At 47.5% G+C, this 22609-nt stretch overlaps 1 protein-coding gene across 1 annotated transcript in view; it reads right to left on the reverse strand.

Moving 5' to 3' along the window:
- ANKAR (ankyrin and armadillo repeat containing) overlaps positions 1-22609 on the reverse strand; it is an 898322-nt gene that overhangs the window by 179722 nt on the left and 695991 nt on the right. The window contains exons 19-20 of the mRNA XM_077275585.1: positions 9680-9786; positions 9448-9567 (exon numbers count right to left, since the gene is read on the reverse strand). Of these exons, the coding sequence (XP_077131700.1) occupies positions 9448-9567; positions 9680-9786 (227 nt within the window). The remainder of the gene's footprint in view (positions 1-9447; positions 9568-9679; positions 9787-22609) is intronic.

Genomic DNA, 22609 nt, shown 5'->3' on the forward strand with positions numbered 1-22609 from the left:
TTGAGGTTGACGCTTCTGAGATTGGGGCAGGGGCCGTTTTGTCTCAGAGAAGTTCTGATGGCTCTTTGATGAAACCGTGTGCTTTCTTCTCCAGAAAGTTTTTGCCTGCTGAGCGTAATTATGATGTCGGCAATCGGGAGTTGTTGGCTATGAAGTGGGCATTTGAGGAGTGGCGACATTGGCTTGAGGGAGCCAAGCATCGCGTTGTGGTTTTGACCGATCATAAGAATCTGATTTACCTTGAGTCTGCCAAGCGGTTGAATCCTAGACAAGCTCGATGGTCTCTGTTTTTCTCCCGTTTTGATTTTGTGGTCTCGTATCTTCCGGGATCTAAGAATGTGAAGGCTGATGCCCTTTCTAGGAGTTTTTTGCCTGATTCTCCAGGAGTCCTTGAGCCGGCTGGTATTCTCAAGGAGGGGGTGATTCTTTCTGCCATCTCCCCTGATTTGCGGCGGGTGCTTCGGGAGTTTCAGGCTGATAAACCTGACCGCTGTCCAGTGGGGAAACTGTTTGTTCCTGATAGATGGACTACTAAGGTAATTTCTAAGGTTCATTGTTCAGTATTGGCTGGTCATCCTGGGATTTTTGGTACCAGAGATTTGGTTGCTAGGTCCTTTTGGTGGCCTTCCTTGTCGCGGGATGTGCGTTCTTTTGTGCAGTCCTGTGGGACTTGTGCCCGGGCCAAGCCTTGCTTTTCCCGTGCTAGTGGGTTGCTTTTGCCTTTGCCAGTCCCTGAGAGGCCCTGGACGCATATTTCCATGGATTTTATTTCTGATCTTCCTGTTTCTCAGAAGATGTCTGTTATCTGGGTGGTTTGTGACCGGTTTTCTAAGATGGTCCATTTGGTACCTTTGCCTAAGTTGCCTTCCTCCTCTGATTTGGTTCCATTATTTTTTCAGCATGTGGTTCGTTTGCATGGCATTCCGGAGAATATTGTGTCTGACAGAGGTTCCCAGTTTGTTTCTAGGTTTTGGCGGTCCTTTTGTGCTAGAATGGGCATTTGATTTGTCTTTTTCTTCAGCATTTCATCCTCAGACAAATCGCCAAACGGAGCGAACCAATCAGACCTTGGAAACCCATTTGAGATGCTTTGTGTCTGCTGATCAGGATGATTGGGTGACCTTCTTGCCGTTGGCCGAGTTTGCCCTTAATAATCAGGCTAGTTCGGCTACCTTGGTTTCGCCTTTCTTTTGTAACTTTGGTTTTCATCCTCGTTTTTCTTCGGGGCAGGTTGAGCCTTCGGACTGTCCTGGTGTGGATTCTGTGGTGGACAGGTTACAGCAGATTTGGACTCATGTGGTGGACAATTTAACGTTGTCTCAAGAAAAGGCTCAACGTTTTGCTAACCGTCGTCGGTGTGTTGGTCCATGGCTTCGTGTTGGGGATTTGGTCTGGTTGTCTTCTCGTCATGTTCCTATGAAGGTTTCTTCCCCTAAGTTCAAGCCTCGCTTTATTGGTCCTTATAAGATTTCTGAAATTATCAATCTGGTGTCTTTTCGTTTGGCCCTTCCAGCTTCTTTTTCCATTCATAATGTGTTCCATAGATCTTTGTTGCGGAGATATGTGGTGCCCATGGTTCCCTCCGTTGATCCTCCTGCTCCGGTGTTGGTTGAGGGGGAGTTGGAATATGTGGTGGAGAAGATTTTGGATTCTCGTTTTTCGAGGCAGAAGCTTCAGTATCTGGTCAAGTGGAAGGGTTATGGCCAGGAGGATAATTCTGGGGTTGTTGCCTCCGATGTCCATGTGGCCAATTTGGTTCGTGCTTTTCACTTGGCTCGTCCTGATCGGCCTGGGGGCTCTGGTGAGGGTTCGGTGACCCCTCCTCAAGGGGGGGTACTGTTGTGAATTAGACTTTTTGGCTCCCTCTGGTGGTTACTAGTGATACGACTCTGGGATTTTCTCCCCTCAGTTTGCACCCACCTGGGTCGTTAGTCCAGGGGTGTTGCTATATAAACCTCTTGGATCCTTAGTCCAGTGCCTGGCATCGTTGTATTCAGATCCTTTTTGTTTGCTCCTATCTGCTGGTCCTGGTTCGTGCAAAATTAAGCTAAGTCTTGCTTCTTTGTTTTTTCAGTTATTTGCTTGCTCTCTTTTTTGTCCAGCTTGTACTAAATGTGATTCCTGACCTTGCTGGAAGCTCTAGGGGGCTGGTGTTCTCCCCCCGGGCCGTTAGACGGTTCGGGGGTTCTTGAATTTCCAGCGTGGATATTTTTGATAGGGTTTTTGCTGACCATATAAGTTATCTTACTATATTCTGCTATTAGCTAGTGGGCCTCTCTTTGCTAAATACCTAGCTCATTCCTACGTTTGTCTTTTCCTCTTACCTCACCGTTATTATTTGTTGGGGGCTTGTATCCAACTTTTGGGGTCTTTTTCTCTGGAGGCAAGAAAGGTCTTTCTTTTCCCTTCTAGGGTTACTTAGTTCTCCGGCTGGCGCGAGACGTCTAGAATCAACGTAGGCACGTTCCCCGGCTGCTGTTATTTGTGGTGCTAGGATTAGATATATGGTCAGCCCAGTTACCACTGCCCTATGAGCTGGTTTTTGTGTTTGCAGACTTGGTAACTATTTCTGAGACCCTCTGCCATTGGGGTCATAACAGGGTACTGTTGTGAATTCCGTTCTTGGGCCCCCTCTTGTGGTTGTGAATGGTACTTTTGTGAGTTCTCCCCTTGGGCTCCCTCTGGTGGTTTCGAGTGGAACTGCTGCTCCTTGAGTTTTGCTGTAGCAGCTGCTTTCACTTATCGTCTCTCCTGGCTTTGCTATTTAACCTGGCTCTGGTCTTTAGTTCATGCCAGCTGTCAATGTTTTCTGGGTTTGATTCAGATCTCTCCTTGGATTTCTCTGATGGCCTGTCCATTTCAGCAAAAGATAAGTTTTTGCTAGTTCTCTTGTTGTCCATTTGCTGTGGACTTATTGCTCTGCTCATGTTATGGTTCTTTTTGTCCAGCTTGTCATTATGATATATTCAGGCTAGCTGGAAGCTCTGGGGAAGCAGATTTGCCCCTCCACACCGTGAGTCGGTGTGGAGATCATTTTTGTAAACTCTGCGTGGATTTTTAGTTTTTATTACTTTCCTATTTCTGTCTATCTAGATTAGAATTGGCCTCCTTTGCTAAAATCTGTTTTCATTTCTGTGTATGTCATTTCCCTCTCCACTCACAGTCAATATTTGTGGGGGGCTATCTTTCCTTTTGGAAATTTCTCTGAGGCAAGATAGTTTTCTGTTTCCACCTTTAGAGGTAGTTAGTTCTTAGGCTGTGACGAGGTGTCTAGGGAGTGACAGGAACATCCCACGGCTAATTCTAGTGTTGGTGTTAGGATTAGGAACTGCGGTCAGTAAAGTTACCACCTCCTCAGAGCTTGTCCCATGTTTCCCTTTAACCACCAGGTCATATCAGTGTTGCTCCTTAACCACCAGGTCATAACACACAGCCCTGTGGGGGGAGTCAGCCCATTTAGGGAGGTATACAAATGGCCTATGGTGGACATTCGGCACCTGCAAATGGCGGAATTGGAGTAGTCAGTAAGAGGAGGCCAAAAACAAGAAATTTTTCTGGCAAGCTACGTGTCAGCAGGGGAAGGTTGGGCAAAATAATTTGAAATCCATGATTGGTTCATTTTAATGAAGGTTAGATCATCAACATTTCGGGGAGCCAGACGTGTCCTTTTTTTGGTCAGTATTGAACCAGCAGCACTGAAGACTCTTTCTGAGAGCACACTAGCAGCTGGGCAAGCGAGCTCTTGTAATGCATATTCTGCCAATTCGGGCCAGGTGTCTAGTTTAGATGCCCAGTAATCAAAGGGGAATGACCTGTGAGGGAGAACATCGATAATGGCGGAAAAATAGTTGGTAACCATACTGGACAAATGCTGTCTCCTGTCACTTTGAATCTATGCAGCAGTACCTGTCGTGTCTGCGGTCATTGCAAAATCACTCCACAACCTGGTGAGAAATCCCCTTTGACAAATCCCACTTCGGCTTTGTGCACCTCTAGCACCTCTGCAAAGTTGCCCCCTACAGCTCGTGTGAGAACCATCAGCGCCGCTGTGTGCTGGGAATGCCTGAACCAAACGGTCTACAAGAGTTGCTTGTTTGATAGTCAATATTTGCTCAAGGTTCTCATGTGGCATGATATTTTGGAATTTGCCTTTGTATCGTGGATCCAGGAGGCAGGACAACCAGTAATCGTCATCGGTCATCATTTTGATAATGCGGGGTTCCTGTTTTAGGATACGCAAGGCATACTCTGCCATGTGGGCCAAAGTTCCAGGTGTCAATTCACTGCTTGTGCTGGGTTGAAGAGCACTTTCTTGAAAATCTACATCACTTGTGGTCCGCAAAAACCCTGTACCTGACCTTGCAATGCCACCAGTTTCTATTGCCCCCTGAGAAGCATCCTCCTCCCATATATATTCAGCCCCATCATCCTCCTCCTCCTCCTCTTCATCCGCCACCTCATCCCGGAGACTTCCCTGACCAGACAATGGCTGACTGTCATCAAGGCTTCCCTCGTCCTCGGCTGCAGACACCTGCTCCTTGATGTGTGTCAAACTTTGCATCAGCAGACGCATTAGTGGGATGCTCATGCTTATGATGGCGTCGTCCGCCCTGACCAGCCATGTGCATTCCTCAAAATACTTAAGGACTTGACAGAGGTCTTGGAGCTTCGACCACTGCACACCTGACAACTCCATGTCTGCCATCCAACTGCCTGCCTGTGTATGTGTATCCTCCCACAAATAAATTACAGCACGCCTCTGTTCGCACAGCCTCTGAAGCATGTGCAGTGTAGAGTTCCACCTTGTTGCAATGTCTATTATTAGGCGGTGCTGGGGAAGATTCAGCGATCGCTGATGGTTAAGCATACGGCTGGAGTGTACGGGCGACCGGCGGATGTGCGAGCAAAGTCTGCACACCTTCAGGAGCAGGGCTGGTAAATCAGGGTAATTCTTGAGGAAGCACTGCACCACAAGGTTCAAGGTGTGAGTCAGGCAAGGTACTGTATGTGTTTCATTTCGGAAAGCGCTATGGCAGCCATAAAATTCCTTCCGTTATCACTGACTACCTTGCCTGCCTCAAGATGTACACTGCCCAGCCATGACTGAGTTTCTTGCTGCAAGTACTCGGCCAGTACTTCCGCGGTGTGTCTGTTGTCGCCCAAACACTTCATTTGCAGCACAGCCTGCTGACGCTTACCACTAGCTCTTCCATAATGGGACACCACGGGTGCAACACTGGCAGCTGCGGATGGAGTGTTCGTGCGACTAAGCTCTGTGGACGAGCTTTCGCTTGTGGAAGAGGAGGAGGAGGAGGTGCAAACGCCTACAGCCAACTGTATCCTAGACCGTGGGCTAGGCAGAACTGTGCCACTATGGCTGTCCCCTGTGGACCCTGCATCCACCACATTAACCCAGTGTGCCGTGATGGACACGTAATGTCCCTGGCCATGCCTACTGGTCCATGCATCAGTTGTTAGGTGCGCCTTTCTACTGACCGATTGCCTCAGTGCATGGACAATCCGTTCTTTGACATGTTGGTGGAGTGCTGGGATGGCTTTTCTTGCAAAGAAGTGTCGACTGGGTAGGTCATAGCGTGGTACTGCATAGGCCATCAGGGCTTTGAAAGCTTCGCTTTCAACCAACCGGTAGGGCATCATCTCTAACGAGATTAGTCGAGCAATGTAGCCGTTCAAACCCTGTGTACGCGGATGAGAGGAAGAGTACTTTCTTTTCTTATCTAGAGTCTCTTGTAGGCTGAGCTGGACTGGAGAGCTGCATATGGTGGAACTAGCGGGGGTGGTGGTGGACATGGCAGATTGAGAGAGGCTTGGTGATGGTATTCTTGATGTGGGCCTAAATACAGTGTTTACAACCAAGAACCTTGTGATTCCCTGACTGCTTTGGCCTTGCGACAATACCTCCACATTTGTTACTAGTGGTGCCATAACCGGTGGGCTTCCAGTGAGGGAAGCAAAGTTGCGTTGCTGACTAACTTCAATATGAGCAGGTGCATCAATGGTACGGGAAGCTTGGTAGTTAGTCCATGCTTCCAAGTGCCTGCTGGTTAGATGTCTACGCATGCACATTGTATTTAAACTTTGTAGATTCTTCCCTCTGCTAAAGGTCATGGAGCATTTCTTACATATAACTTTGGACTGATCATTCGGATCTTGGTTAAAAAATTGGCACACGGCACTCGTCCTACTATGGAATACCTTTTCAGGCTTTGCACGCCATGCTACTGTCACCGGATTGCAACACTGTCCTACACCTGTTGTGTTTTTTGACACACGTTTTGGGCCTGATGCGGGCCTGCCAGATGACAGCTTTCGCGATGTAGATGGATGCAGCAGATCATCCTCCTTCGCTTCTGAGCTACAGGCAGCGGCACCCTCTTCCCCCAATGGCTGCCAATCAGGGTCAACAACTGGGTCATCTACCACCTCCAATTCAATGTCATGAGCACCGTCCTCTGTGTCAACGTGTAAGGTGCTATAGCGTTCGGGACTGGGCACCATAGTCTCATCAGGGTCAGATTCGGGCTCAGTACACTGCGAGGGCAAAGTAGTGATCCGAGTCAATGGAACAGCATAATAATCAAGCTCTGGCTGTGCATCTGTGCACTCCATGTCCGATTCATCTTGTAATGGGCTGTTAACAATTTCCCTCTCTAACCCAGGCACGGTATGTGTAAAGAGCTCCATGGAGTAAAGTGTAGTGTTGCCTGCCGCATCCTTCACTTTTGTTTTGGGTGAAGGACACAAGGAAGCAACTTTTTCCGGACCTGGAGCAGCCACTGACAACTCGCTGATTTTAGATTTCGAAGCTTCTGAAGAGGAGGTGAAAGAGCTAGAGGCTGAGTCAGCAAGGAAAGCCAAAACTTGTTCCTGCTGCTCCGGCTTTAAAAGCTGTTTTCCAACTCCCAAATAAGGGAGCCTTCGAGGCCTTGTGTAGCCAGACGATGATGCTGCCTCAACACCTCGAGCCTTTTGTGCTACCTTGCTTTTCCCAGTACCACCAGATGCTCCACTACCACCACCACCATCAGTACCAGCTGGCAACGACCGCCCACGGCCTCTTCCACCAGACTTCCTCATTTTTGCGGAAATGTTACCAATATAAAAACCTTTATATGCTACTGTTAAACAAGGTAGAAGATGTATAATAACTTTTGGAGAATTTATATCTCCCTTTTTTTGGCGGGAAGATTGCAGGAAAAAAACAGGCCCTGTGTATTACACCACACAATGTACAAGACAGAACGTGGCTGGCAGATATACGCCAAACAGAACTCACGTAGATCCACTAAGTGGCAATATAAATCTCTTATTTTATGTGTGGGACACTGCAGCAAAAAAAACAGGCCCACTGTATTACACTACACAGTATAAGTGGCAGAAGGGCCGGAAATATATATAAAAAAAGGGACTGTACTGCAATAACAATCTCCCTACAATGATCTCAGGACAGGTATGGCAGCCAGCAATAAAAAGGACAGCTGCTCACAAAAGTGTAGACAAATAAACAATAGAACGGTGCAGAAAGGAGCAACAGGACTTTTGCTTTTAAAAAAGCAGTTGGTTTGCACAGCGGCGTACAAACAGCAATGCAGCTATCAGGGAGCCTTATAAGCTACAGAGCTGATGCACAGAAATCTAGTCTCCACTGTCCCTGCAAAGAAAAGGTGGTGTTGGACAGTGGAAATCGTTACAGCACAAGCGGTTTGGGGGTTAATATTTCCTCCCTAACAATATCGCTGCTTCTGACGAAGCTGCAGCAACCTCTCCCTATGCTCAGATCGGCAGAAGTAAGATGGCGGTCGGCATGCACGCCCCTTTATAGCCCCTGTGACGCCGCAGAAAGCAAGCCAATCACTGTCATGCCCTTCTCTAAGATGGTGGGGACCGAGACCTATGTCATCACGCTGCCCACACTCTGCGTCCACCTTCATTGGCTGAGAAATGGCGCTTAAAGGGTCATACGAAACGTGACTTTGGCGCGAAGATCGCCAACCGCATGGCCGCTCCCATGCTGGGATCGGGTCGGGTTTCACGAAACCCGACTTTGCCGAAAGTCGGCGATTTTTGAAAATGTCTGATCCGTTTCGCTCAACCCTACTCACTGCTACTTTAGTCTCACCAGAAATCAGAGGTAATGGTCACAAGCCCTCAATGTAAGTCAAGGGAGCCTTGTTCTGGATCTCATCGACTTAGAGCTGTGATATCCAGCTGACCCATCGACACCACAGTGATCCATCGATATGGAAGTGACCGATTGATATGGAAGTGACCCATCGATACAGAACTTGTGGTTTAACGGGGAGTAAAATAGATCCCTGATTGGGTCTCTATGGTGCTTCATATTGCTTGGGGAGGGGTGACAGCGACAGGCCCATTAGTGACGGTGACGCACCATAGGTCGAGGGTGTTACTGATGACAATAGTTGCTTAGTTGTGAATAAAGAGCAGCAGCATGTAAATAATATTGTGTACATACCCTGTTTTAGCTGTATTACCGTGTTCTTAACTTGCTATAATTCACTGTATCGCCACTGTTCATTTCTTTACATTGGTATTGTGCCGCAGGCACTAAGCACATATACAGCTCTGGCAAACATTAAGAGACCACCACATCAAAACCCTGTCATGGGCAGCCCAATCTCCACACCTGAACCCCATGGAAAACCTATGGAATGTAATCAAGAGGATGATGGATAGTCACGAGCCATCAAACAAAGAAGAATTGCTTACATTTTTGCGCCAGAAGCAGTGTGAAAGACTGGTGGAAAGCATGCCAAGACGCGTGAAAGCTGTGATTAACAATCATGGTTACTCCACAAAATATTGATTTCTGAACTCTTCCTGAGTTAAAACATTAGTATTGTTGTTTCTAAATAATTATGAACTTGTTTTCTTTGCATTATTTGAGGTTTGAAAGCAAAGGTTTTTTTTTTTATTTTGACCATTTCTCCTTTCAGAAAAAAAATACAAAATGTATTGCTTGGAAATTCAAAAACATGTTGTCAGAAGTTTATAGAATAAAAGAACAATTTACATTTTACTCAAAAATATACCTATAAATAGAAAAATCAGACAAACTGAACATTTGACAGTGGTCTCTTAATTTTTGACAGAGCTCTACATTGGTGTTAATCAAATAAGTAGGTGTTGGTTAAGTACCACTGTACTTACTTTCTGCCTCCTTGCATCCGAGAAACCTGTTAACAGTTTAACAGGGTTGGGAGGAGAGCATACATAATTTTTCTCTACTTTGCTCAGAATAAACTTTTAACAGTTAAAAAAAACAATGCAAAGGTTATATGAATATTGGGGTGCCTATTGAACCAAATAATGACAACAGTGGTGTGGTAAAACAATAATCTGCCACGAGAACATGATAAAAGTGTCTAAAAAAACCAACCTAAAATCTCAATGAAAAAGAAATACCTTATCAGAGGAATAAAGGAGATCAATGACATCAGTAAACGTAAATCCATCATTGTACAATTGACACTGTAGAGTTGTATTTCTCAGAACGATACAAGCAAGAGTACGGGCTACTTCAACCTGTCCATATGAATGAATGAATAAATAACAGACAGTAGGTCAAAATTGACTTCTTTAGTACAAAACAGAGACAATCAAAAAATATTGATAACTAATTAACATGATTGTCTACCTTAATTTTCAAAGAGCTGTGAGATTTTAGAAGGTGAATGAGAGTAGTGAGTGCTTGCTCCTCAACTATTTTTTCTTGGGTAACTGGATTACTTATCAGTGCTATACCTTTAGAAATAAACAAAAGAACAAAATATACAAATTATGGCCACATTTATGCATATAATATCTAAAAGATAGTATACAAGATCAAGGAGCACTGAAAGACTCTTGATGTGATAGGTTCCCATTTCTTTACTAATAAATAAGGTAAATTATTATGCAAAAGATTTAATGTAAAAGCTGTTGTCCGGAACTGTTATATTGATGGCGTAGCCTCTAGATAGGTTATCAGTATGTTATCTGCGGGGGTTTAACACCCAGCACCTACGCCGATCAGATGTTCCCAATGAGAGCGGCATCCGGATCTGCTGAGTTGCGGCGCTGCACAGCGCTGTCATCTAAACAGTGGCTGTGGCTGGGTATTGCACATTCACCCCTTACTGACTCCATTCAATAGAGGGCAGTTATGAAGTATCTGGCAGCAGCCACTATTCAGCTGACAGAGCTGTGCTGTGTGGACCCCTCTGTAAAATGGATAGTTCCAAGATCTGTTTCCCAGGTGGTGCATGGAATGGAACAGGCAGCCAGTCCTATTATTTGGTCCTGCATAGAAGTTATATCTAGCACTCAGCCAAAGGATACAAAAATGTAAAAACATAGGCTCCAATTCATCAAGATCAGCATTGCTCATGAATGTGATGAGTGGTGGTCACCACACTGCCGTTCCACTTAAGCTCTGCCCACTTTGTCCAAGCTGGACGAAAATGAAGTGAGAACACCAAAAGTCACAAGATTTTAGAGTAGCCTCAAGTTTCACCTAAATTTTGTCACTTTCAAAACTTTTTACACTAAAATGCTGGCGTAAAAGCTTTCATGAATAGGGTTAATAGTTTTATACAAACCAATTTAAAATCCACAAAAAAAAAACACGTGGAGATTAGTATGTGTTTTATATCTTAGTCTGTGAATCCTTAATCATAATTGAAGAGTTTGGCCGGCGTCACACTAGAGAGGAATACGGTCGAGGGAGAGGCGCAAAAACAACGCATTGCACACGGACCAATGATTCTCTATGGGGCAGCTCCTATCTGATGTATATTTCTCGGCCATATTTTACGGGCTGAGAAAATCGCAGCATGCTGCGTTTGTCAGCGTATTGCGCAAAAAATCCACCAATGAAAGTCTATGGGAGTGAGAAAAATACGGATTACACACGGACCATGCGTGTGACTTGCGAGAAATACGCAGCGGTGTTCTATAGAAAAGCTGGTAATTCAGTGCGGTGTACAGTAAAATCACACTGACAGGATAGAATAGAATAGGTAGAATAAATGTGTACACATAGAATAGGTATATATATATATATATATATATATATATATATATATATATATATATCATTGACACACACACACACACATATATATATATATATATATATATATATATATATATATATACACATTTATATTTAATGCAGAGCTAGATGGCTTAAAAGCCAGTAATTCAATTGCCGGCTTTTGCTATCTCCTTATCGAACCCGACAGGCGTAGCGTAGCTACCGGGGGGGCAGAGGGGGCCATCGCACCGGGCCCCGTGCTCTGAGGGGGCCCACCCAGAGCTACGCTATTGTAACTGCATTGGCGCGCGCAGCGCGCCGATGCAGTTACATTCTGTGGCAGAGCAGGGAGAATCAATCTCCCTGCTCTGCCGCTATGGGGCCCCTGAGCAGGCGGGGGGGCACCCGGTGTCAGCAGTGGGCCCCCTGCCGTCATCGCATGGTGAGCTGTATCGGCAACTAGCCGATACAGCTCACCGCATTGATGAGGGAAGGAGTGCTGCGCTGCGCTCCTTCCCCCATCATCCCCTGTCAGCATCTGACGTCACTCGCAGACGCTGACATTGACAGTCACCGCCCTGCGCTCGCTGTCAGGACAAGAGCGGGAGCAGGGAGCGCCCCTGGAACAAGGAGGAAGAGAGGTGAGTATTGTGGTTTTTTTTGTTTGTTTTTTTAATGGGGGCTGCCTAATACACTACAAGATCTGCCTATGGGGGGGGGGGGCTGCTGCCTAATACACTACAGGATCTGCCTATGGGGGGGCTGCTGCCTAATACACTACAGGATCTGACTATGGGGGGAGCTCCTGCCTAATACACTACAGGATCTGAATGGGGGGGCTGCTGCCTAATACACTACAGGATCTGACTATTGGGGGGGGGCTTCTGCCTAACACACTACAGGATCTGACTATGGGGGGCTGCTGCCTAATACACTACAGGCTCTGACTATAGGGGGGGCTGCTGCCTAATACACTACAGGATCTGACTATAGGGGGGGCTGCTGCCTAATACACTACAGGATCTGACTATGGGGGGGCTGCTGCCTAATACACCACAGGATCTGACTATGGGGGGGCTGCTGCCTAGTACACTATAGGATCTGACTATGGGGGAGCTGCTGCCTAATACACTATAGGATCTGCCAATGGGGGGGCTGCTGCCTAATACACTATAGGATCTGCCTATGGGGGGCTGCTGCCTAATACACTAGGATCTGACTATGGGGGGTGCTGCCTAATACACTATAGGATCTGATTATGGGGGTGCTGCTACCTAATACACTATAGGATCTGACTATGGGGGGGCTTCCCTATACACTACAGGATCTGCCTATGGGGGGGCTGCTGCCTTATACACTACAGGATCTGACTATGGGGGGGCTGCTGCCTAATACACTACAGGATCTGACTATGGGGGGGCTGCTGCCTTATACACTACAGGATCTGCCTATGGGGGGCTACTGCCTTATACACTACAGGATCTGAATATGGGGGCGCTGCTGCCTAATACACTACAGGATCTGACTATGGGGGGGCTGCTGCCTAATACACTACAGGATCTGACTATGGGGGGGCTGCTGCCTAATACACTACAGGATCTGCCTATGGGTGGTGTTATGACCTGATGGGTACGAAGCAGTGCTGAGATGATCTGGTGGGTAAAACCAATAATGTACAAGCTCTGAGGAGGTGGTAACTTTACTGACCGCAAGCCCTACACCTAACACCAACACTAGAAATAGCCGTGGAGCGTTCCTATCTCTGCCTAGACGCCTCTTCACAGCCTAAGAGCTAACTACCCCTGAAGATGGAAACGGAAAACTATCTCGCCTCAGAGAAACCCCCAAAGGAAAGATAGCCCCCCACAAATATTGACGGTGAGTGGAGAGGGAAATGACAAACTCAGAAATGAAACTAGATTTTAGCAAAGGAGGCCAAAACTATCTAAATAGACAGAGATAGAAAAGGCTACTGTGCAGTCAGTATTAAAAAACTAAATATCCACGCAGAGGTTACAAAAAATAACCTCCACACCGACTCACGGTGTGGAGGGGCAAATCTGCTACCCCAGAGCTTCCAACTAGCCGCAATAATTCATACTGGCAAGCTGGACAAAAAGACATAACATTAACTTGAACTGAAGGTCATAAGCAGGGAAATACCCCAAAAACTAGCAGACTTATCTTAAGCTGAAATGAACTGGCCAACAGAGCACTTCCAGGAAAGGACTGAGTCCACAGGAGGAACATTGACAGCTGGCATTGACTACAGACAAGAGCCCAGTTAAATAACAAGACCAGGGAACCGATTAGTGAATGCAGCTGCTAAGTTCCACCAGAAACCACCAGAGGCAGCCCAAGAACGGAATTCACAACAGGGGGGCCTGCTGCCTTATACACTACAGGATCTGACTATGGGGGGCTGCTGCCTAATACACTACAGGAATAAACTTTGGCACTCAACTTTAGTATGTCGTAATTTTTATTGGCAGCCACTTGTACAAACGTTTCGGTCAGTGTTATTGACCTTCTTCAGTGTACTGCATTAACATCAAAAAACAGAACAACAAAATAGAAAATCATTCTACATGAAATTTTAACAAAATTCACAAAATTCCATAATGGAACAGGGAGACTAATGCGTGGTTATATACCGTGCATATATGGTGATGGATGGGAAGGTAGGGGATGGGGTGAAGGAAATAATAGTAATAATGAAAATAAAAAATAAATTGAAAGGGAAAGAGGAAGATAGGAAAAAGATCATACCTTGTTGTCAAAGGTAGCAAGAGTGTGGCTCAAAATGTAGATAAGGTCCTAGTATAGGTCACAGAGAAGGTCCTAATGTGGATCCTGAACAGAAAAAAGGGGGGGTGTGGTGACTAAGTAATTTATAGTAGTCTATAATAATAAGCAAGGTTATATCACTAACCCGTATACAAATCACAATGAGGGTCATGTATAGGGAACATCCAATGTGGCACTTGACTACAGTACATAAAACTGCAACTAAATGAAAATAGAACATGTTAGATTAAGTAGGGGTGTACGTACAGCAGACCAACTGGATCTACATACCCTGTGAGAGCAAGTGTGTTGTATGGATCTAGCAGGTGGACCAAAGAAAACCTCTTGCCTAGATTAAAGAATGAAATGTACCCATGTAAGTGGATATACAACAAAGAGAAACCCCATGAACTGTAATGCCAGTTTTATTACAATGTCTTACCCAGAATCGGCAATAGTTAAATGTGGACCAGACAAGTGTGTTGTGTGGATCTAGCAGGTGGACCAAAGAAAATCTCTTGCCTAGGTAAAGGACAAAGTGGATGTACAATAAAGGGAACCTCATAAAGTATAGTGTTAGTGCAGCGCCCCAGAGTCCTGGTCGTTGCAGTACTGTGGCTCCGCCACTAAGGGGGGCCATGGTACGTTCGATGGCACTGAAGGAGTTCTTCCAATCAGGTATCACAGACACCAATATGTTTCACAGCAGGGCCTCCGGGGGGAGCTAAGGGTGCTATTCATTAGGCCACTCCCCACCATAGTGGGTAAACTGGGGGTCAGGCAGGAAGTTAGAGAGAGAACGCTGACGGGATTGAACGGAGCAACACCTTGTGGCAGAGGGTGTTGTGAAGGGAGAGACTGTAGGGTCTCTGCCAGGGGTGGGATCCTGGCAGAGGCTTGGCATTGAGAGAACGTAACGGGACCGTGCCTGCTCAGCTTAGCGGCGGTGCCCAAGAAAGGACTAGAAGCGAGGCAGATTGTGCTGAGTGAGAAACGAGATCAAGCAGAAGGAGAATACCAGCAGGGGTTTTGTTGAAAGAGGCAGCACCCTGCTGAGGCGCAATACCGGTGGCCGGAACGCCGAGGGAGTGGATTAGAATTCAGCTTCAAGCCATACTCCAAACAGCGGCAGGACAGTCGGTCTCAGGCGGGCTGTCTACCACATATCACCTATGAAGTCTTGGGGGGCAATTGCGGGAGAGGGGCGTCTCTAGGGTCCCGGAAGAACTCCAGGCCTACCTGACAAACGGGTGCCATTCCAACCTGAATACAGGGAGGGGTGGATTACAGAGGAACATCAAATCGAGTTGTGAGGGAACTTAAGAAACAGACACAACCGTTGTGGGGTCACTTTCCGTGAGCACAGCAGGGAAGGACTACAACACATAGCGCTAGAAGGAAGGCACAGATTTCCACCTGAGAGGAGGACTCTGGAGGTGCCATTGGACCGGCCGGACTTGTGCAGCCTGGTGAACCATATTCTGGACTGAGGACTCAGAGATCTCCAGTAAAGAGGTAAAGAGACTGCAACCTGGTGTCCTCGTTATTTACCGCGACCTGCACCCCACAACTGCACCGCTACACCACCATTAGCACCACTTATTTCACCGGACGTCCCCCACTGACGGACAGGGCCACGGACCGGGTCTAGCCACCGTGACAACCCCAGGACTGAGACCTAGAGGCCCGGCTCCGGGTACCCCTCGGCCCTGCGGCGGTGTGGGGGCGCGCCGCAACTTGGCGTCACGAACAGGATCTACTTAAGCCTGAAGAATCAGGTCATGTGTGCCTAGAGACTGTGATTTACTGTGCTTGGACTGTACTTTATTGTAAGACTGTGCTGCGCCAGTTGCCGCCAAAATCCGCCGCCATTACAGCGCTGAGGAGAGCGCAGGAAGAGAAGAGGGGCGTGAAGTGGGCGTAGGCAAGCTGGAGAGCGCGAACAACAATGGCCGCCCAGTCTAAGTATTTCTGTGTCCTGAGGACGTGCCCGTCAACAGCTGAGGTACGCCTCCTGATCTTGGTCGGAGGGTGGAGACCATGGGGACGGGGCCGCCCACGGAAGAGACCGCGGGAAGAAGACGCGGGAGAGGAGAAAAAGATGGCGACACCCGGAGCACCATGCGGAGCTGACCTGGCCCGGCCTGAGGCTGCGCAGCCTGGGGTAGCCCCAGAGATACCAACACTGCGGGGTCTGACCCTCGCAGGGCCACAGATGGGACGACCCCCTGTACCGATGTCCGCGGAGTGCGCGGCTGCAGCCGAGGCCCGACAGTTAGCACGCCGGCTGAAAGAGGATGCCCGTGTGCTTGCTCGGATGGGTCAACCAACGGAGATCCGCTTGTCCCCAGTATCCCCCGCTCCGTCCCACCTGGCCGCGTCTGAAGGTACGCTACCGACTCCGGACCTGAAAATAATCCCGGACGCCGAACACTTCCGGCGTCTGATGGCCGCCTGGCGGAGCCGACCCCAGCCGGCGGAGCAGATTGATTTGATTGGCGCGCCGGAGATTCCGACCTCGCACTGGGGTGTGGTGGTGGCCTTTAATCCCCGATATGGGAGAGGAGTGATCCAAGAAATTGGAGAGCCAGTACAAGTTCGGGTAGACCGAGAAGAGGTGGAACCTTGCCGCGGGGGGTTTGATCGCGACCTGGAGCCAGGAGATGCCGTCACCTATACGAGGTGGAAGAGGGACGCCAGTGAGACGGGCTGGTTCGCTCGAGGGGTCCAGCGATGCATCGCCCTCCAGGCTGCTGCGGGGACACCAGAAGGGGATAGTCCCGGAGGAAAGGCAGCAGAACCCGGCCCCGCGGAACCGCAAGGAGCCCAGCCTCGCCGCACTCCAGAGGGACGTGTGCACCTGCCGACAAGGAGGACCCCCCGGAGGGGAATCTTATCCTTACTGGGACCAGAACGGCGTCCTGGCTCACCGGGCCGATCTGTTGGTCTGGTGAGGCCAGAAAAGAGATCACCTTCCGCAGAACCTCAGTAAGACATTGCTGTCAGAAAATGTAAATAGTTGCTATTTTATTGTTTTAACTATTCCTGATTGTTTGCTGCTACAACCCGTCCAGGGTAAACTTTAAAAGGTGACCCCTTTGTTGACCCGGGGTCACTATTGCTGTTTCCTTGAAGTTTTGCACAAAAGTTACACAAACTGTGAAATCATGGACTGTGCATGATTTGAACTTCCTTGTAAATAGTTTGCACCTTCTTAAGGGTGCTTCCTACTGGTTTTAGTTAAAAGACACTTTGCGAAGATACCTTTCCTATTGGTTTTAGTTAAAAGACACTTTGCGAAGATGCCATTCCAGAGCCTTTGCGTGGACTGGTAGGCTGAGAAGACGAGCTACCTCAGAAAGGCTTGATCCCCTCTTAAAGGGGATGTGTGGAATTGAACTTGAAAGCGATACTGTTTTAGAACAGTAATATGATGATGCTTTGAAAAGAATGTAACTGTTTTACATGAAAAGTTATATGTGTTTAAATTGTTTGAATTGTGAAATCTGAAAATAATGTTTTGTGAAAGGAAAAGATGCAGAGAGCCCGCAGGGGTAGAAGTAGAGATCTGCATAGTTGAAAGTAAAGAAGTAATGATGAAGGTGAGGATAGAAGGTAAACCCTGCGTCCCCATAGAAAGTTACTTTGTTACTAAGGACAGAAAGCGAACCCGTAGGGGTTAGAGAGTGAGTCCTTAAAGGAGCCGAGTAGAGCTGGCTCAGAGTTCTTTAAACGAAAGGAATGTTATGTCTATACTATGTATAGTAGCGAAAGGCAGTAGGCCCTGGCTGAACGGGGCGGTCCTGTAAAAGAAAGGAGAGGCAGTAGGTCTGGTGCCATAGGGACAGGCGGTCCTGCAGGTTCAAAGAAGGAGAATGTGGAGTTACCTTGCCCTGTAATGTGATTATAGGAAGGCCTTTGATAGACTAAGAGTGTAAGTTTCTTAAAGGCAATGATAATTTATTGTTCCAGTATTTGCACTAAGTAGAATACCCGGTTGGGTAACAGGAGTTATGTATAGCCTGTAATTTATAAAGTTGACTATGTTTGTAACGTTAAAAGTGTCCTCACCTCCCATAAAGGGAAGCCTGTTCAAGTATGCTTATTGTTTTGCACTCAACAAAATTGTATGTCTTTTTGCTAATCTGTATTGTTGTTTTTCTTCCCAGTCCCGGAGTACTGTGTTTAACCAGGGGGGAGTGCAGCGCCCCAGAGTCCTGGTCGTTGCAGTACTGTGGCTCCGCCACTAAGGGGGGCCATGGTACGTTCGATGGCACTGAAGGAGTTCTTCCAATCAGGTATCACAGACACCAATATGTTTCACAGCAGGGCCTCCGGGGGGAGCTAAGGGTGCTATTCATTAGGCCACTCCCCACCATAGTGGGTAAACTGGGGGTCAGGCAGGAAGTTAGAGAGAGAACGCTGACGGGATTGAACGGAGCAACACCTTGTGGCAGAGGGTGTTGTGAAGGGAGAGACTGTAGGGTCTCTGCCAGGGGTGGGATCCTGGCAGAGGCTTGGCATTGAGAGAACGTAACGGGACCGTGCCTGCTCAGCTTAGCGGCGGTGCCCAAGAAAGGACTAGAAGCGAGGCAGATTGTGCTGAGTGAAAAACGAGATCAAGCAGAAGGAGAATACCAGCAGGGGTTTTGTTGAAAGAGGCAGCACCCTGCTGAGGCGCAATACCGGTGGCCGGAACGCCGAGGGAGTGGATTAGAATTCAGCTTCAAGCCATACTCCAAACAGCGGCAGGACAGTCGGTCTCAGGCGGGCTGTCTACCACATATCACCTATGAAGTCTTGGGGGGCAATTGCGGGAGAGGGGCGTCTCTAGGGTCCCAGAAGAACTCCAGGCCTACCTGACAAACGGGTGCCATTCCAACCTGAATACAGGGAGGGGTGGATTACAGAGGAACATCAAATCGAGTTGTGAGGGAACTTAAGAAACAGACACAACCGTTGTGGGGTCACTTTCCGTGAGCACAGCAGGGAAGGACTACAACACATAGCGCTAGAAGGAAGGCACAGATTTCCACCTGAGAGGAGGACTCTGGAGGTGCCATTGGACCGGCCGGACTTGCGCAGCCTGGTGAACCGTATTCTGGACTGAGGACTCAGAGATCTCCAGTAAAGAGGTAAAGAGACTGCAACCTGGTGTCCTCGTTATTTACCGCGACCTGCACCCCACAACTGCACCGCTACACCACCATTAGCACCACTTATTTCACCGGACGTCCCCCACTGACGGACAGGGCCACGGACCGGGTCTAGCCACCGTGACAACCCCAGGACTGAGACCTAGAGGCCCGGCTCCGGGTACCCCTCGGCCCTGCGGCGGTGTGGGGGCGCGCCGCATTATCGTGCCAGCTTTCTTATAATGCCTTACCCTGAGTTAGCAGTAGCTCTGTGTGGACCAGATAAATGAACCAGGAAAATATACCTGTTCTGAATAGAAGAAAGTGCGGCCATGAGCCTAAAGATGCAGCAAGTGGATGGACCCCACTTATGGAGCGTCGGCTCTGCAGTGATATCTTACCCAGGATGAATGGTAGTGAAGAACGCGGTGTCCACCGCTGGTTCTGTGGTGTGGCATCATGGTGAGGAGCGCTCTTTTGTGGGCTGGGGGCGGGACCCCAATTCGGCCGCGTACCGGAAGTGCGTCACCGGAAGTGACGCACTGTTAATATAGATGTGTATGCCTGTCATCTAGGGCAGAATGGTGGTGCGTGCCACCTCGGTGTGCGGTCCACAGGGGTAGGGGAAGTAGCGGTGATGCCTATATTGTGAGTAGGAGGCAGGGCACCGCGTATTGGAAGTGCGTCAGCGGAGATGTCACACCTCACTTGTGGGTGTGTGTATGCGTGTCACTAGGGACATAAAACAATATGGTGGTGCGTTCCACTGGGATATACGATCCGCTAAGGGTGGAGAATGTATGTCACTATTAGTGAAGATAGCATACAGCTGGATCTGTTGTATATGAGGTGGTGAATATGTATACCAAAGATATAGACATGTATACAGTACAAGGAGATGTAGGGACCGAAAGTTATCCACTGAAGATGGGAGAAGTAGATAGGAAAAAGACAAATACAACAAGGGGAAATAATAAAGACGAGGTAAAAAATAAAATAAAAGGTAAAAATAAAATAATAGGAAGCAATGGGACCAGGATGGGGGTCCAGGGGAAAGAGGATCAGGATGTGAGAAATTCTGTGCCGTCATATTCAATATAGGTGACTCTGTAAGATAAAGCAACGTGTCAGTATATGATGCAAAACAAGTAGACAAGAGCCTTAATTACAATCGATGTGGGAGGAACAATACATGGATTATACCAATCATATATGGATTATGACAATTATCATTCTTATTCCAAACAATCATAAAAATGAGAGGAGATCGTACTCCCTGTTTAAACCCCTAGGTGTCATAGTCTCCAACTCATGTATCCAGAACGCCTCCCTTCTTTTGAGGGTCTGGATACGGTTGCCCCCCCGCCTGGGTGCCGGGACATGTTCAATGATCTGAAATTTAAGTTGGGGTATGGAGTGTCCCGTATCAATGAAGTGGTGAGGTAATGGGAGCAGTGTATTTTTGCATCTTATAGTGGACTTGTGTTTACTGATGCGGTCTCTTATTGGTTGTGATGTCTCGCCGATGTATAAGAGACCGCAGGGGCACTTAATGGAGTACACCACAAAAGAGGTGTCACAGGTACTGTAGTCCTTGATTTTATATTGTTTGCCCGAATGGGGATGGTAGAAGTGATCTCCTTTCAACACATTACCACACTGGTTACAGTGTAGGCACGGGTATGTGCCCGTCCTGGGTTTTGAGAGAAATCTCTGTGTGGATGTACGTGGGCCTGACCCAATGTCAGCTTTGACGAGCGTGTCGCGGATGTTACGAGGGCGTTTGTAACAAGGTAAAAAGTGGTTCTGAAATTCAGGTATATCTGGGTGTGCTTCTCTCAGGAGTCTCCAGTGTTTCCTGATATTATGATGAAGAATGCAAATGGCACCCTCAGCACAGATCTATATAGGAAGCCCACAGATCGTAACAGCTTGCTCTATTACACCAGATTACATCCTGCCTCTACCAAAAATGCCATTCCACGTTCTCAATTTCAAAGGGTGGACAGAATAGTCACTGAACCCACTAAGAGACAGGAAAGGGTGGATGAGATGTACCATAAATTTAGAGAACGGGGTTATCCCTCCAATGTACTACACGATGCCTTACAACTAGTGTTGAGCGATACCGTCCGATACTTGAAAGTATCGGTATCGGAAAGTATCGGCCGATACCGGCAAAGTATCGGATCTAATCCGATACCGATACCCGATACCAATACAAGTCAATGGGACTCATGTATCGGACGGTATTCCTGATGGTTCCCAGGGTCTGAAGGAGAGGAAACTCTCCTTCAGGCCCTGGGAACCATATTAATGTGTAAAATAAAGAATTAAAATAAAAAATATTGCTATACTCACCTCTCCGACGCAGCCTGGACTTCAGCGAGGGAACCGGCAGCGTTGTTTGCTTAAAATTTGCGCTTTAACTTCCTTACTTGAAGTCCCGGCTTGTGATTGGTCGCGCGCCGCCCATGTGACCGCGACGCGACCAATCACAGCAAGCCATGACGTAATTTTAGGTCCTTCAGGATTTTAAAATTACGTTCCGGCGTTGTGATTGGTTGCGTCGCGGTCACATGGGCGACGCGACCAATCACAAGCCGTGACGTCACGGGAGGCAGGAGACGTCACGGCTTGTGATTGGTCGCGTCGCCCATGTGACCGCGACGCAACCAATCACAACGCCGGAACGTTAAAATTACGTTCCGTTGCTGTGATTGGTCGCAATATTTTTTATTTTAATTCTTTATTTTACACATTAATGTTGTTTCGATACCGATACCCGATACCACAAAAGTATCGGATCTCGGTATCGGAATTCCGATACAGCAAATATCGGCCGATACCCGATACTTGCGGTATCGGAATGCTCAACACTACTTACAACCGCGTACATCCCCTAAACAATCTCCCACAGGACGAATACCGTTTGTACATACATATCATCCTTACGTCCATATTCTTCATCATAATATCAGGAAACACTGGAGACTCCTGAGAGAAGCACACCCAGACATACCTGAATTTCAGAACCACTTTTTACCTTGTTACAAACGCCCTCGTAACATGTGCCCCTGCGGTCTCTTATACATCAGCAAGACATCACAACCAATAAGAGACCGCATCAGTAAACACAAGTCCACTATAAGATGCAAAAATACACTGCTCCCATTACCTCACTACTTCATTGATGCAGGACACTCCATACCCCAACTTAAATTTCAGATCATTGAACATGTCCCGGCACCCAGACCTTTGGGCAACCGTATCCAGACCCTGAAAAGAAGGGAGGCGTTCTGGATACATGAGTTGGAGACTATGACACCTAGGGGTTTAAACAGGGAGTACGATCTCCTCTCATTTTTATGATTGTTTGGAATAAGAATGATAATTGTCATAATCCATATATGATTGGTATAATCCATGTATTGTTTCTCCCACATCGATTGTAATTAAGGCTCTTGTCTACTTGTTTTGCATCATATACTGACACGTTGCTTTATCTTACAGAGTCACCTATATTGAATATGACGGCACGGAATTTCTCAGATCCTGATCCTCTTTCCCCTGGACCCCCATCCTGGTCCCATTGCTTCCTATTATTTTATTTTTACCTTTTATTTTA

The sequence above is a fragment of the Ranitomeya variabilis genome, chromosome 7 (assembly GCF_051348905.1).
Source record: "Ranitomeya variabilis isolate aRanVar5 chromosome 7, aRanVar5.hap1, whole genome shotgun sequence".
NCBI lineage: Eukaryota > Metazoa > Chordata > Amphibia > Anura > Dendrobatidae > Ranitomeya > Ranitomeya variabilis.